Below are 14,651 nucleotides of genomic sequence, written 5' to 3'. Positions count from 1 at the left end.
CAACTTAAATGCTTATACAGGAGGTGCTGGAGGGTCATTCAGTATTTTTGAACAGCAAGGAAGAAAGCAAACAAATTTTAAGGATCTACTATGTGCCAGGCACCAAGTGTTTTGCAAATATTATCTCATCTGATTCTCAAAATAACTGTGGGAGCTAGGTGGTATTATTATCCCCATTTTACAGGCAACAACTGATGCAGGCAGAGGTTAAATGTCTTTTACAAGGTCAAATGGGTGGAAAGTTTCTGAGGCTGAATTTGAACTCAGGTCTTCCAGATTCCAGGCCCAGCACATGATTCACTGTACCACGTAACTGCCAGAGGAGAAATGGGAGCACAATTGTGCATTAGGGATGGAACTGTGCTATTGATAGGCTTTTGGGGAGATACTGAAGGTGGGGAGGATTGGGTAGAAGAATGGTAACCCAGATGGTGATTAGAGTCCTCAGTGGGAATGGAGTGATTGTGAATGAATGAGATTATTTTAAAGGTCTTTTACTTTCTTAGGTTAGCCTGAGAAGCAAACTAAATTATCTTTGGGCAGGTGCGTTCTGAGTTCCATACAGCTAGTTTGCAAATGATCTTTTGAAACACAACTCTTCCTGCAAATTTTGACCTGTATCTATTTTCTCATATTTATATTACCATTAAGCGCTTGTGGTTGCCATCCAACTGAATTGGCATCGTTCCACTAGACCATTCACTCAAATCTTAAGATTTGTTCTGTTTGGATTCAGTCAAAGGGCCACACCTGAGGAACTAGAGGATCACACCCCACCCCTGAAGCTCATGGAAAAGAGCATGGAATAGTAGAAAGAGATTTGGCTCTGAAATCTGAAGTCCTGAGTTCAAATTCTGCCTCTGATAACTCAGTACGTGTAACTTTGGACAAATTATTTAACTTCCCAGCATCTCAGCTTTGTTGTCTTTTTCTGTTTAAAATCTATCATTGGCAGATCAAGAGGAAGCAATGTGGCATAGTACAGATAGAGTCAGGAAGAAATGAATTCAAATCTGGCCTCACTAAATGACTTTGGGCAAGGTATTTAACCTCCGTCTGCCTCAGTTTCCTAAGCTGTAAAATGGGGCTAATAATAGCACTTACCTACCAGCGTTGTAAAGATCAAAGACAATATTTGAAAAATTTCTAGTACATAGTAGGTGTTTAATAAATGTATGTTTTCTTCCTTCTTTCCTATGATCTGCAAAAATTGAGGGTTTGGACTAGAGATCCTCTTTTTCTGTGATCTGATCAAATGATTTAACATTGAGTTAAATCAATGAACTTACTTCACCATAAAATAGAGGGGAAAAAACTACTTGATTTAAAACCAGAAGATCTTGATTTGAGTCTTGACTGCCATTTATTAGCTTTACAACCTTGGGTAAATTATTTTGTCTCTTCTTAGTAGAATTTCCCCATCAGCAGAAAGTGGATAATAATACCTTCATGCCTTACCAGAGTTCTTGCGAGACTCAGACAGTGCTCTGTAAACCCTAAATCAGCTTGTCAATGTCAGCTGTTATTGCTACATTCATTTATTTCTGCTTCATTCTTTCCTTTGCCCTGTTTTCTGCCAAAGAGTTACAAAAAAAACAATATGAAGAAATGTAACCACAAGAGCATATTTCAAATTTCTTCTTTCCAGATAATTTTAAAGCAATTAAGGATGGGTTGAATCCAAGATGCAGGACTGACTTCACTTCAGCAAAAAGCGGTTATGAGCAAGTATATTTCTTGGCTCGAAACAAACTGCAGCATCAGACTTTATTAGCTAGGCAGAATAGTTCTTCCCTGGCATTCTCCAAAGCCATGCATCTTGTGCCTGGCAGGAGTTATATTCGAGGTACCTCAAATATAGGGCTAGAAGGGACCTTGGAGATCACTGAGTTCTGGATGATTGATGATCCCAGGATCATAGATATAGCATTGGAAAGGGACCTTAGAGGTCATCTCATGTAGGCCCCACATTTTACGGGGGGGGGGGGGGTGTGTGTGGTGGAAACTGAGGCCTAAAAAGAGTATTTTGCCTAAGTTCATAGAAGTTAGAATGGTCAGGCATGGGATTCAAACACAGGTTCCATGCCTCCAAATTCAGTATTCTTTCTGTGATAAGATGTTAAGTATCAATCTAATAATTTAGGCCAGTGGTTTCTGAATTCAACTCCATAGAGCCCCAAAAAGTCTAAAATTAGATTTCATGGGGGGTTGTGAGTTTGTATAGGAAAAAATACTTTATTGAAATATATTTAATATAATAATACATTTTATTAATATAGAAAAATAATATAACATATTTTATTAATATATTAAGATATGTAAAATATATTTTATTGTAGTATAATAACATACTGTTAAGTAATAATATCTTCTTTTTTTTCTTTTTTTACTAAACTCTAACTGAAATTTAGCATTTCATTTAATTATGACCAACCCCCTCAAAAAAAAAACCCAAACGAAACAACACTATTTTGAGAAAGAGTTTCAGGGCATAAAAAGAAGTTGAGTGCCTGTGCTAAGTCAAAGCTTTTCAACGGAATCTCGGGGCCTCATAAGGTATCTCTAAGGATTCCTCCAAAAGACACATTTGGTTGTGATATCAAGTTTGTTACTTTCCCCTCCTGCTTATGTCCTACCTTAGGAGGAAAGGATGAGTGAGTAGAGGGGAAAAACCTTCTTCTACCTTGAAGGAAATCTCAAGGAAAACCTCAAAGACACCTGACGTGCTCCACAGACAGGAAGAAGACTGAGAGCAGGCATTCCCTATCCTTTTAAAGTCTATTGATTGACTGGCTGTTCCTGATCAGTCACCAGTCATCTTTATCAGTCTCTCATCCACTGCACCAGGGTCATGCGATGGAGGGGCCAGTAAGATGACTTCGTCATCATCCCAAAGTTAAAGTGCACAGGGATCAATAAGGAACAGCAGCACCATCCCCAAATGAGAACACGTCAACACTGAGCTGAGGCATTTATATCACCTGAAGTAATCAGAGAATCTCAGATCAGCTTCTCTACATATCCCATCCTCATATATGCTTAAATCCAATACTCCCCCTCCATATGTATACATAAAAATATATGTATATGTATCACAATTCTATTAATCTTCAGTAATCTTCCCTTGTGTCTAATAACATAAGTTAGCCATTCCTGTGTATTCAGATACAGCAAAGATATAAACACATAGTCCATGCTCTCATAGAATTTAAAATTTCATAGAGCCGTAGTCCTAGAGTTGTGTCAGCAATATTGACTTCTGATGAAACCTGATCCTAAAATCTCTCTCCTAAGAGTGTCTGAAATTCTACATTAATCTCAGAACCTTCTAATGGTTCTGTGAACCTAAACCAGACTTCCTGGAGATGATTTTGGCTTTGATCTTTGCCCTCTGCTGTCTCCACTCTGTGTGTGCGTGTGCGCACATGTGTGTGTGTGTGTGTGTGTGTGTGTGTGTGTGTATTTGTGCGCAAATTTTGCAGTCAGTAATTGAATAATTTCCACATATACTTACAAAAGGGGCAACTAAGTGTCAGGGCTATAGTCAGGAAGACACCTTCCTGAGTTCAAATCCAACCTTAGACACTTACTAGCTGTAAGTCACTTGGACAAGTCACTTAACCCTGTTTGCCTCAGTTTCCTCATCTGTGAAATGACATGGAGAAGGAAATGGCAAACCACTCTAGTATCTTTGTCAAGAAAACCCCAGATGGGGTCATGGAGAATTGGACACAACTGAAACTATTGAACAACATCAGTACTTGTATGAAAGATGTTAAAAGATGCCTTGAGAATTCTTCCCTGATTTTGGATAGGTGAATTAGTACTAATTTTCTTTACCTACCCCCCTCCACTCTCTAAGGAATACCATGAGAACTCTTTTCTCCTTTTACATTCATCTTTATACCAACCTATATCCCTAGCCACTGATGACTGCATTTGCAGTAAATCACAGGAATGCTGCTGAAGTCAGCAGTGCCAATACTGCATTAGAGAATCGGAATTGTTAGACTATTGGGGTGGGGGGGGGGGAGGAAGGGAAAGATTCTCCTGAAATGAAAAGCCATTTTGCAAGATACTGTATGGAAACATGATGGCTTTTTCTGAATGAAGCTTCTTATTCACTTTTGCTTCTGTTAAATCTGAATATGAAAAAATATGCCATTTTAATTTTTTGTTTTACTGTGTCTTTCCAGGCTGATAGTTGAAAGAGCAGTGTAGGACAATGAAACATTATACTAGGAGCAAAAATACCTTAGTTCAATTCTAGCTTTTGTGGCTTGTTAGTAATGGGAACTAGGCCAAATCACTTGCTTTTCTGACCTTCAGTTTCTTCCTCTGTAAAATGCAGATAGCAACATGTATTCCACCTATCTCATAGATTCTTATGAGAATCAGAGGAGGTAGCAGACACAAAGGATGATGTGAGTAGAGAGCTTTAGGTGAAAGCCTTTGGAAAAGAAATTCAAAGTACAATAATTCTTAGGATGAAGTATGGAGTAGGATGATGCTACCGTATAGGAAATTAAAGCAAAGCAGGATGCTCTGTGGTGAGATTTCAGGTCTCCTGTTGTAATCCTTCAGAAGATGGGGTAATTGAACTGTGACAAATGGACCCCAAGCTAGGCTAATCATTAGACAGAAGATACTATCCATTGACAGGGGATGATTGAAAACTTTCCAGCCTGGGAGGACCCACAAGTGTTTGTGTGGGCTGACATAACCTTTCAGAACACATGGTCACTTCCACAGCTTCATGAGGCTTTGAAGTAGGAAGTAGGTTTAAAATGACTATGTGACTTGTCCAGTGTCACAGAGCTAATAGTACTATACCATTATATTGTAGCTTAAGGTTTATAAAGCCCTTTATTAGTATAGGATAAATACTTGATGTTATTATTACTATTTTCAAGGATTAAAAAAAATTAAACTTCAAGACATGGACTGACGTGCTAATGGTTAGGGTTTGAATCCAGGTTTCTCCTGACTCCAAAGCTCTTTCTGCTCTGTTGCATCAACTGTTTAGTTAGGCCTGGAATTCAGCTCCTCTGATTAGATATGGTTTTCTTCTTTTTTCTACAACACGCAGCTGCCTGTGCTGTGGAGAGTTCATTTACCTCATTAAAATTACTGAGGATTCTCATCACCAGGGTTTCCTAGAGTTGGTTACCTTTTCCCAAAAGTAACTCTCCATAGAGGGTAACAATGGGGAGAAGATGTTAAGAGACTGTTTTGTGAAACTGCAGGGTAAAACTGTAAACAGCTTACATTTATCTAATAGCTAACATTTATATAACACTTTAAGGTTTGCAAAAGGGCTTTTTATGTACTATCTCACTGGATCATCATAATAGCCTTGTGAAGTAGATTTTACAGATGTCACCCCTGTTTTATAGATGTGGGAACTGAGACTCAGCATGGCTAAGTGATTTATGGAGGGTCTCACATCTAGAAAGTGTAAGAGGTGGTATTTCAACCTATTTCTCTTGACTCAGAAACTTAATCTCTTAAAGTATAGTATTCTGCCTCTCAAACAAAGGACCAGTGCCAGCTTTATTCATAAGCAGAGCAGGTGGTCAGCTGCAGGGTATGATTTGACAGAGACCACGACCTGCTATTTAAAAATATCTTTGTCTGGTTGGGTGCCAGTCATGTTACCTGAAATTCCATCATTCTAGAATAATCCCTCAGTGTTAATGATTGCTCTCTCTCCATGATTCTTTTTCGAATAGTAAATCTCCTTGGAAAGGATGACTCATTAATTTGATAGCATATGGATATGGTTGCGTTTACCAAAGATTCCCCTCCTGATAGGAAAGACCAAGAAATCATGAGATGACTACAAAATAGTGGAGAATGTACTCTGAAGTGATGGGAGGGGGAGAGGGGGTAGTTCAGGAAATGGAATAGTAGGGGGGAGCTAAAAACCAACCATAGCTATGTAGTATCATGCCTTTCTGGAGCTGGTAAATTGGCAAGCACCAACAAATCTCACTTCTCCCTCCCCTCTCCATTCTTTTTTGCAGGTCAGGCTATTTTTTCCACCCTGGAGAGGTGACTTTCTCTCTTTTCAACCCCCACTTTTTGGAGGAGTGGTTTTCTTTTCTTTTCAAAACAATCTCTATGGTAATGGCAGATACCTCCCTCAATGACAGGCCAATCAATCAGCTGCTTAGTCCTTGCTGCTGACTCACTTGCCTAGAAAAATTCTGGTAAATGTGTTCTCTCTGCCCTAGAAAGTTGTAAAAATGAATAAACAATGCTCTTTTAAATTCCGAGTCTAGCCAGAAACCATCTTCTGGCAAAATATGGGAGTTTTCAGTCTTTCTCCTCTCAGGCATCCTAATCACCCCCTCTTAAGGAGGAATTTTAATAACACCTGTGAATGCAGTTGTTAATACCTATATCACATTTACTGGATTAAGAAAATAAAGCAAAGTTTTAAACACAGAAAAGTAAATAGTAAATTGGCCTCTACGACTAAATAATGAAACTCCAATACTCTTGGAACAAGTATCAGGTTCCAAAGTGGGCACTTTTTCTCTTAGGAGAGAGTGAAAAGGGAGGATGAAGGTGAATCACTGGTTTTAGCCTGCATTCTGAAGGGTTTTCACCAACTAAGTATCTGCCCAGATAGGTGTGATGCTTGACATCCCTCCACCACCCTGGATCTGAAGTCTGTGGGTGACTCCTCCTCATGGGAGCAGTGCCTTCACTGCGTCCACCTACCTAATTCCCATAGCATCTTACTCTTTTTTCTTTCTCCAATTCCAAAGGATGGAAGGGGAGAACTTGCCAGTCAGAACCATCCCTCTCCAAGAGTCCCAAGGTCAGGGCAAATCTTGAGAAGTGAGGGAGGGGAAGAGGTCCTTGAGGATGCTGGGAGATTTCCGCATGAATCAGTAGGCACCCCCCTCTAGCATCCTCATCTCATGTGAAACCCAGAGGAGCCCAAGATGGAGATACACCAAATTCACAGTCATGTTTCCCGTAACTAAGTTCATTCAGTTATATGCTAGACATTGTTTGAGGTTCTGGGAATAAATAGACAAAGCAATCCTACCTTCAAGGAGTTTACATTCTCTTGAAAGAAAAGAATATGGGTAGAGAAAAGAATACGAAATATATACCAAGTAAATACAAAATGTCTTTTTTGGGATTGGGTAGGGGAAGAGTTCTAACAACTGGGTTGGGAAAAGCGTCGTGGCTTTTGAGCTGGGCATTAAGAACATCTGGCTGGAAATGAGAAGGGAGAGTATTTCAGGCTAGGGGGCAGGGAGGAACCTAAAACAGTGTGTGGGGAATGGCAATAAGATGGTTTGAGCTTGATTTTGGCATTTGTGAAGGAGAGTAATGTGTAATGAGCAAGAGACACTCCTATGGGGCACTCCTCTTCCCCAACCATGTCTATTTATTTAGTATATATATTTTTGTTTATTTACTTATCAACATATTCTTTTTCTTTTGAGAGAATGTAAATTCTTTGAGGATAAGGCTGGTTTTGTCTTTTTATCCCCAAATCTTTAAAACAAAAAAATCCCCTTCCTTCAGCAATTAAAGGTTAGCAGCTTTAAGGCCAAGGCCGTTAACCTTTTTCCTGATACAAATGGCCCAAATCAAGATTTTGAAAGTTCTCCAGATTGGAGGAGTGCATGAACAATATGACCTAATTTGCTCAAATAATTGTTGACATGGGTATAGCTGTGAAGTTTGGGACATGCCTTATACATACTCTCAACTGAATCTTGTTCAATACTGATAATATATGGTTTTAAAGAAATCTCCTGGGCCATGGTGAACTGGATCCGGCTCTAACTAGATTGTTCCAGGATTGTTAAATTTTCAGTGTGAGTATTTACATCTCAGAAATCAATTGCTACCCGTCAGTTTGATTTATTGTCTTGTTGATTATCTAGACTTAAGAAAGTTTTAATAATATAGAAGAAACTTAAAAGTATGTGCATACATTTTCTGTCTCCCACCAACCTGTTCGTTAAATATTGAATAGCACGCCCTTGTATCGCCCTGTAAACATTGTTTGAGATCAGCAGGACTACACTAGAAGGTTTGTGCAATGCATCATCACCTGATTAATAATAATAATGATAAAAATAATGGCAAACTGGTACTTATAAAGGCTTTGGGGTTTGCAAAGTGCTTTATATTCATCATCTTATTTGAATCATACAACATCTTCTGCCTTGGGCTACTATGAGTTAGGTACTTGACCAGGATCATATAACTAACTGGTATATGTCAGAGGTGGGACTCTAAGTCTTTTTGAGTTTGAGGCCTATCCTCTATCCAGTATACCATGCTTCCTCTCCCATAAACAAAACAAATTCCATTAAATCAGCTTTCTTGAAGTTTCACAATTATGACCAAATGCCATCATTTACTTAGATAACCATGTTGTACCGTGCAATGAATATTTATTTATTTGACTTTATGAAGGTGGAGACTTTGTGGAAAAGACAGACAAGATTATAGCTGTACTTCATGGCCTATGGGAGGTATAGCCTTGGGTTGAGCATCTAACATATTATCATTCCACTTGTTCCTCTAAATGAGAACTCCTATCCTTACAACCAACCCCTCCACTCCGCCCCCCCAATAAACCTAACAACCAAAACCAACAAAAGAAAACCCACCCTTAATATTAAAGCAAAGTGGTAGATTTAGAAAATCAGCGTTTGGAGTGAGAATGTCATGGGATAACAGGATCGTAGATTTAGAGTTGGAAGAGACCTCAGAGGCGATTTAGTCCAACCCCTTCATTTTATAATTGAGGAAACTAGGGTCTGGGAAGGTTAAGGAATTTGCTCAAGAATACCCGAGTAGAGAGTGTCTGAGGTCAATGTGAAACCCAGGCCCTCTGACTCCAAAGCCAATCCCCTCTCCCCTCCATTTCTTCCCTCTCCCTCCTTTTTCTTCTTCTCTTTCATTCCTCCAGACTCCCCCTTCTCTTTCTAATTAGGATAGAAATTAAAGAAATGTGTGATGGAAGAAATTCACACCTCCACTGACTAGCACAGCACCTCAGGACTTTATTTCTTTGACGTGGTCTCTTTCTGCTATGGCTCATTTTGGTGTGGAGGTGATCCTGGGGTTTGGCAGTCTGTGCCACTGGAACCTAAGTTCTGGCAGAGTCAGATAAGTTGGACAGGCTTCAAGTACAGGCCCAGATCAACTCTGTATGCTGCCTGTAATACCAGCCTAGTGAAGTATGAAGAGACTTAATCCCACAAGTTTGACCACCCGCTGAAGGATTCTCTGGCTATGGCAACTGACAAATTAGACATAGTGGACAATCAGATGATTGCTTTGCATCTTTCTCCCCCTTCCCACATCAGGAAGAGGTACCTCTGGGGAAATCTAGCTATGTGACTCTGGGCAAATCTTTCACCTAACCCTGGTACAGAATTTGTTCATCTTTGATAAATATCTGTTCAATGAGTAAATTAGGGATTTATTCGCCACTGTCTTTGTTCTTTCTCCGTCTCCCAAGTCAATTATGCCTAAATTTGTCTATATACAGTGCAGCTTTTTTCCCCCTACATCTTCTCACTAATGTCTAGTTGGAGGTCTTGATCATAGGAAACCTTAACTCTCAATTTGCTCCGGGCCACATTTCAGGGTAGGCAAGTGAATTTATCCTCCCAGTACTGCAGGGCAGGTTTATTTGTACTCTGCCTGTATGCCCTCTGAGTAACTGTGGCCCTCTTGTAGATGGTGGTGCTCTAGCCAGGAATCAGGAAAAAGAGGCCCATTTATATGTTTTACATATGAAAGTGATAGCGTCAAAAGGAGAATAGGATAGATTATTAAAAAGAGAATGGTGTTTTAGGATGAGGCAAATCTATTAAAATCATTACTACTCTATCAGCAGGAATAGTACCATCCCCACTCCAAAGCTAGGGAAAATTGAAATTTGGTAAATACCTGGCAATGAAAGAGTATTTAAGTGAATTAGCCAATAGGCTATTTCCTATTGTTTTCACTCTGCTCATTTCTTACCATCACTTTTGCTTCTAGCAAACACTTTGCTTTTTGAGGCCATGAAGCATGATAGGCCATAATCACTTCCTATGATTCATCAGTTATTAAGGCATTTTACTGAAAAAAAAGTAATTGCTAAGAAAATTGTAGTAATCGGCTTTCTTCAAGGCTGAAAAAGATCTCACAGCTCTGTGAAGTGTTGTTTACCAACTTGAGAAAAAGTTCTTCTCATTTGTAGAAAGAGGTGAGATTTTGCCCATGTCAATGACCTCTGAGGTACCTTTTGGCTCTGGATCTTTGATCTAAAGTCCTAAGGTACAGAGACATCAAATAAAGGGGCCTCGGTCACACAGCAAATCACTGTGGGAATAGCAGTACATTGAAGAATTCTGAGTGGCTCGATTAAAATACCTTTGAAATATCCTGCATCTTAATATCTGACATTTATATATCCCATTAAGATTAACAAAGGGTTTGACTATTTTGTCTTATTTAATTCTTAAAATGAACGAGTAACATTATTTTTGCCTCCATTTTTACAGATGGAGAAACTGGGGCTTGGAGAGGCTAAGCAAGTACCTAAGGTCATGAGGCTAGTACATGCTCAGTCAGGTCTCTTGCCCAAGATGGTGGCATCATAGGTTTAGAGTTAAGAGGTACCTTAGATGGTAATCAGTCCAGCTAGGTGGCATAGTGGATAGAGTATTGGACTTGGAGTCAGGAAGAGTTCATATCCTGCCTTAGATAGTGACTTAGCTGTATGACTCTGAGCAAGCCACCTAACTGCTCTCTAGCTCACTTCCTGGACACATGGGTGGTTCAGGAATTCAAATCTGGCTTCAGACACTTACTAGCTGTATAATCCCAGGCAAGTCATTTAATCCTGTCTGCCTCAGTTTCCTCATCTGTAAAATGAGCTGGACAAGGAAATGGCAAACCACTCCAGGTTCTTTTCCAAGAAAATTCCAAATGGGGTCATGAAGAGTCAGATACAATGACTGTACCAAAACAGTAACAACAAAGCTCAATTTCCCCATCTTTAAAATGGGGATAATCATAGCATCTACATCCCAAGGTGGTTGTTAAGATCACAAGAGATAATACAAGAACACATAGTAGGTGTCATATAAATTCTGAATCTCTTTTTTCCCTTTCTAACTCCAGGTTCAGTGCTCTACGCACAGTACTGCCTAGACCATCTTCTTGACTCTGAAACATAGCTACTTGTTACTATGTTGATGAAGTTTAAAAAATCCCCCAACAATACCAAGAATGGTTTTGCAACCTTTTGGTAGTCTTTACGGTATGACAAATAACCCAGCATCTGCCCCAGTCAAGTTTCTAGAACACGAGATAGTTTCGACTCAGCTCTCATTGGAGTTAAATTATTTGTGTTCCTTTTGGGTAATCATATTTGCCATCTCCTAATACCTTATTTACACAGCAACATGAAAGGGCTCTGACAGTCATTTTACAAAGAATGAGAAAAATGAAGAAAGGCTGAAATTTGGGTGGAGGAGGCACGGCATTGATTCCTATATCAGCGTAATTTTCTTTAATGCATTATAAAATTATGTATAAAAGGTTATTATGAACTTCCTGCCATTATAGTCAAGGATTAGGGAGAGCTGGTTTATTTTCAAGATATGAAGTTGTCCCTACAAGGAATAATTTACTTTAGAGGCTATCATGAGATCTGTTAAATCTGGGGAAAAATCCAGGAATAGTACATCAGAAAAATACAAAACAACCCCAAAACTATTACTAATAGATGGAAAGGAATTTGCATCTATATTTTCACATTTTTACAATTCTTCTCAGTTCAAGAATTTTTATTAAAGGCCTACCTACTTTTCACAAGACATGGTTCCTGACATGTATGCAGTCATGGACCCCTGGGAAGAATTCAGAAAAGGGTCATGAAGGTCACTCACCAGGGTCAGTTTTCTTCTTCCTTCTTTGTAACTGCTGTGAGATGGGCAACGTCTCTTTATTGTGTTTGGATTTCTATTTCCTTTGCTCTCCTTGACAATGCACCTGTATTTGTGGATAAAGTCTGAATATTCAGCTTGTCTTGAATTTTAACTATTCTTACTTCTTACTCACTATCAGCTCTTGATACTTGCTACGGTGCAGACCAGCTATACAGGTGATTATTTTCATTATGCTTATTCTTCACAGGTGTTTGCTTGATCAAATTGAGCTCAAAGGCACAGGTTTTTCAAATATGGAGATACTTTTGTGGGTATGTTATGCTTATCATCATATAAAAATCCAAAGATGAGAAAATGTGGAAAATCAGAGAAATAGCTTTATAAAGTTTTAATGTAGGAGGATGCATAAAAATAAAGAATATATATTTTATATACATGTGTGTATTTTTTCTTAGATTTCCTGACTTCTCATTCTTCTACTCAGACAACTAGTAACTGATCTGATGCTTTAATTGCAGAACTGTCAAGTCAATTTTTAATCTCCCAAGTTTGAAAGCTGTCCCAAGAAAGACATCTGTGCTTTGTTTTAGGCACATCTTGATTTTTGTATTTATAAACAAATTTTATTTTTCTTTCCCTTTTCTTTTCAGTGGCTGTTCCTGCGGCAGCACCGGCTTGTCAGCCCAAGAGTGTCACTAACGGGCACTACACAGCCCCACGCCTCTCGATTTCCTCTCGAGCCACAGTGGTTGCCAGCATGGAAAATACCTCCCAGGGCTTACAGACTGTCATGAAGTGGAAAACAGTTGTGGCCATCTTTGTAGTTGTGGTGGTCTATCTGGTCACAGGAGGTCTTGTCTTCCGGGCACTTGAACAGCCCTTTGAGAGCAGCCAGAAAAATACAATTGCCTTGGAGAAGGCAGAGTTTCTTCAGGATCATAAGTGTGTGGGCCCACAGGAATTAGATACACTGATTCAGGTGAGCTGTGAGTTAACAGACTCTTCTGTTTGTCAGCTATAAAACAACTATACTGAAGGAAAGGGGTCTTTGCAGTCAACTTTCTGGATAATTAAGTTTTGCATTTCATGGATTGATATTTTTGGGCGGAGGGAGGGGCTGTGGATCTGGTAGGATTTGATGTTAGAGAACCTTCCATGTCTGTTGTTGGTGCTGTCTTCCTAAGCCAAGTCTGGAAACGTCAGTCAACTCTATTGTGCATCTTTAGAGGGTGGCTATGATAACCAAACAGTGTATATTATTCAAGATTATCTTAGATTTTTAATTCAATAAATTTTTGAACACTGGTTCTGTGCTTGGGGTTAGGCTGGCATGTTGTTTTAGAGGCCAAAGGAAGGGAGACTGTGAAGAAAAAGGGGGGGTGGTTAATAGTTTTTAGAGCTTAGGAAAGACTGAGAGAAAAAGACTGAGAATGGATTTGGTTGGCATTAGTGATGTCTGAGAAAGCAATTCCACTGAAGTGGTGGGGACAAGAGCCAAGATTCATAGTGTCAAAGAAGCAATAAGTAGTGAAGAAATGGAAGCAATGGGTGTAAGCCACTGTTAGAAAAGTCTTGGAAAGTAAAGAGAAAATTAGGACAGTTAAATGAAGGCATCTGAATAAAATGGAGGTTATTTTGAAGATGTGGGAGAATTGTACATGTTGGAAGAAAGAGAAATCAGAATCATTGCTTATATAATATTTGCAATTGTCATTTGCAATTTAGAAGGAAAAAATTGAACCACCAAGGCCCTAGAGGAAGTGGGAAAGGATGTACTCAAATTCATGTGTGCTGTAGTTTACTTTGAAAAGGAGATGGAGGAGTGTCTTTCTCTGAGACTGGATTTTGACTTCTGGTTCTACATGGCAATATACTACCTAGAAATGCAGAGAATGTACAAGTTTTTCTCTCATGGGACCCTTACCTCCTTCCTCCATTCTTTTTTCCCTGTGATTTCCTTTTTCCTGAGTCTCCTTACGTTTAGGTCCTTTGTTTCCAAGTTGCAGTACTATGTTTTAACAGGAAGAACTAGAGCTATCCAGAAAAGTCAAGGGTCAAATCAATGGTCAAAGGGTAGAGACTTTTCTTCTTGATGTTCTGGAGAGTACCTTCTCTTTTAATTTATTTTCATTCTAATCATGACATCATGTCTGGAAATCACTTCGCAACAATTAAATGCTACATAAATTTAACTTGCCTGATTAATTTATCCTAGTTTTTGATATTTTTACTTTCCCGGACAATTTTGTGGCCATTCTTGTCTTTTATGATTGATCTATTCTTTTATGGCCATATACATATTCTCTCATGTTTCATCCACCTTACTGAGGCATCATACATGACTCTTAACCCATTTTACACATGAACTATTGCTTAGTCATGATGATCCTATCTTGTATTTGTGCTTTTGATTTTTTTGAACCCAAGTGTAGAAGCCCTACTAAATTTTGCTGTATGAAGTTCAGATAATTATTATAGATTTTTATGATCTTTTGGAGTCCTAGTTCTCTTATCCAGCATTCTGTCAGTTCCTTCAAACTTTGTGTTACCCTCCAGTTTGATAAATACACCACCTATTCTTTTCCTGAAGTCTAATTTTGAATAGTGGCATGTCAAGAACAGAGGCATAGTAGCATGTGCCTCCAGAACCCATCCTATAGAACCAGGTTCTTAACCTGGGGTCCATGAACTCATTTCGTTTAATATTCTGGTAACTAT

At 39.0% G+C, this 14,651-nt stretch overlaps 1 protein-coding gene across 1 annotated transcript in view; it reads left to right on the top strand.

The window, feature by feature from the left end:
- KCNK10 (potassium two pore domain channel subfamily K member 10) overlaps nucleotides 1-14,651 on the top strand; it is a 194,007-nt gene that overhangs the window by 50,333 nt on the left and 129,023 nt on the right. The window contains exon 2 of the mRNA XM_072622666.1: nucleotides 12,584-12,912. Coding sequence (XP_072478767.1) covers nucleotides 12,584-12,912 — 329 coding nt within the window. The remainder of the gene's footprint in view (nucleotides 1-12,583; nucleotides 12,913-14,651) is intronic.

Source organism: Notamacropus eugenii, chromosome 7, assembly GCF_028372415.1.
Source record: "Notamacropus eugenii isolate mMacEug1 chromosome 7, mMacEug1.pri_v2, whole genome shotgun sequence".
Lineage (NCBI taxonomy): Eukaryota > Metazoa > Chordata > Mammalia > Diprotodontia > Macropodidae > Notamacropus > Notamacropus eugenii.
The sequence above is the reverse complement of the archived record's forward strand: the minus strand, read 5'-3'. Positions and strand labels throughout refer to the sequence as shown.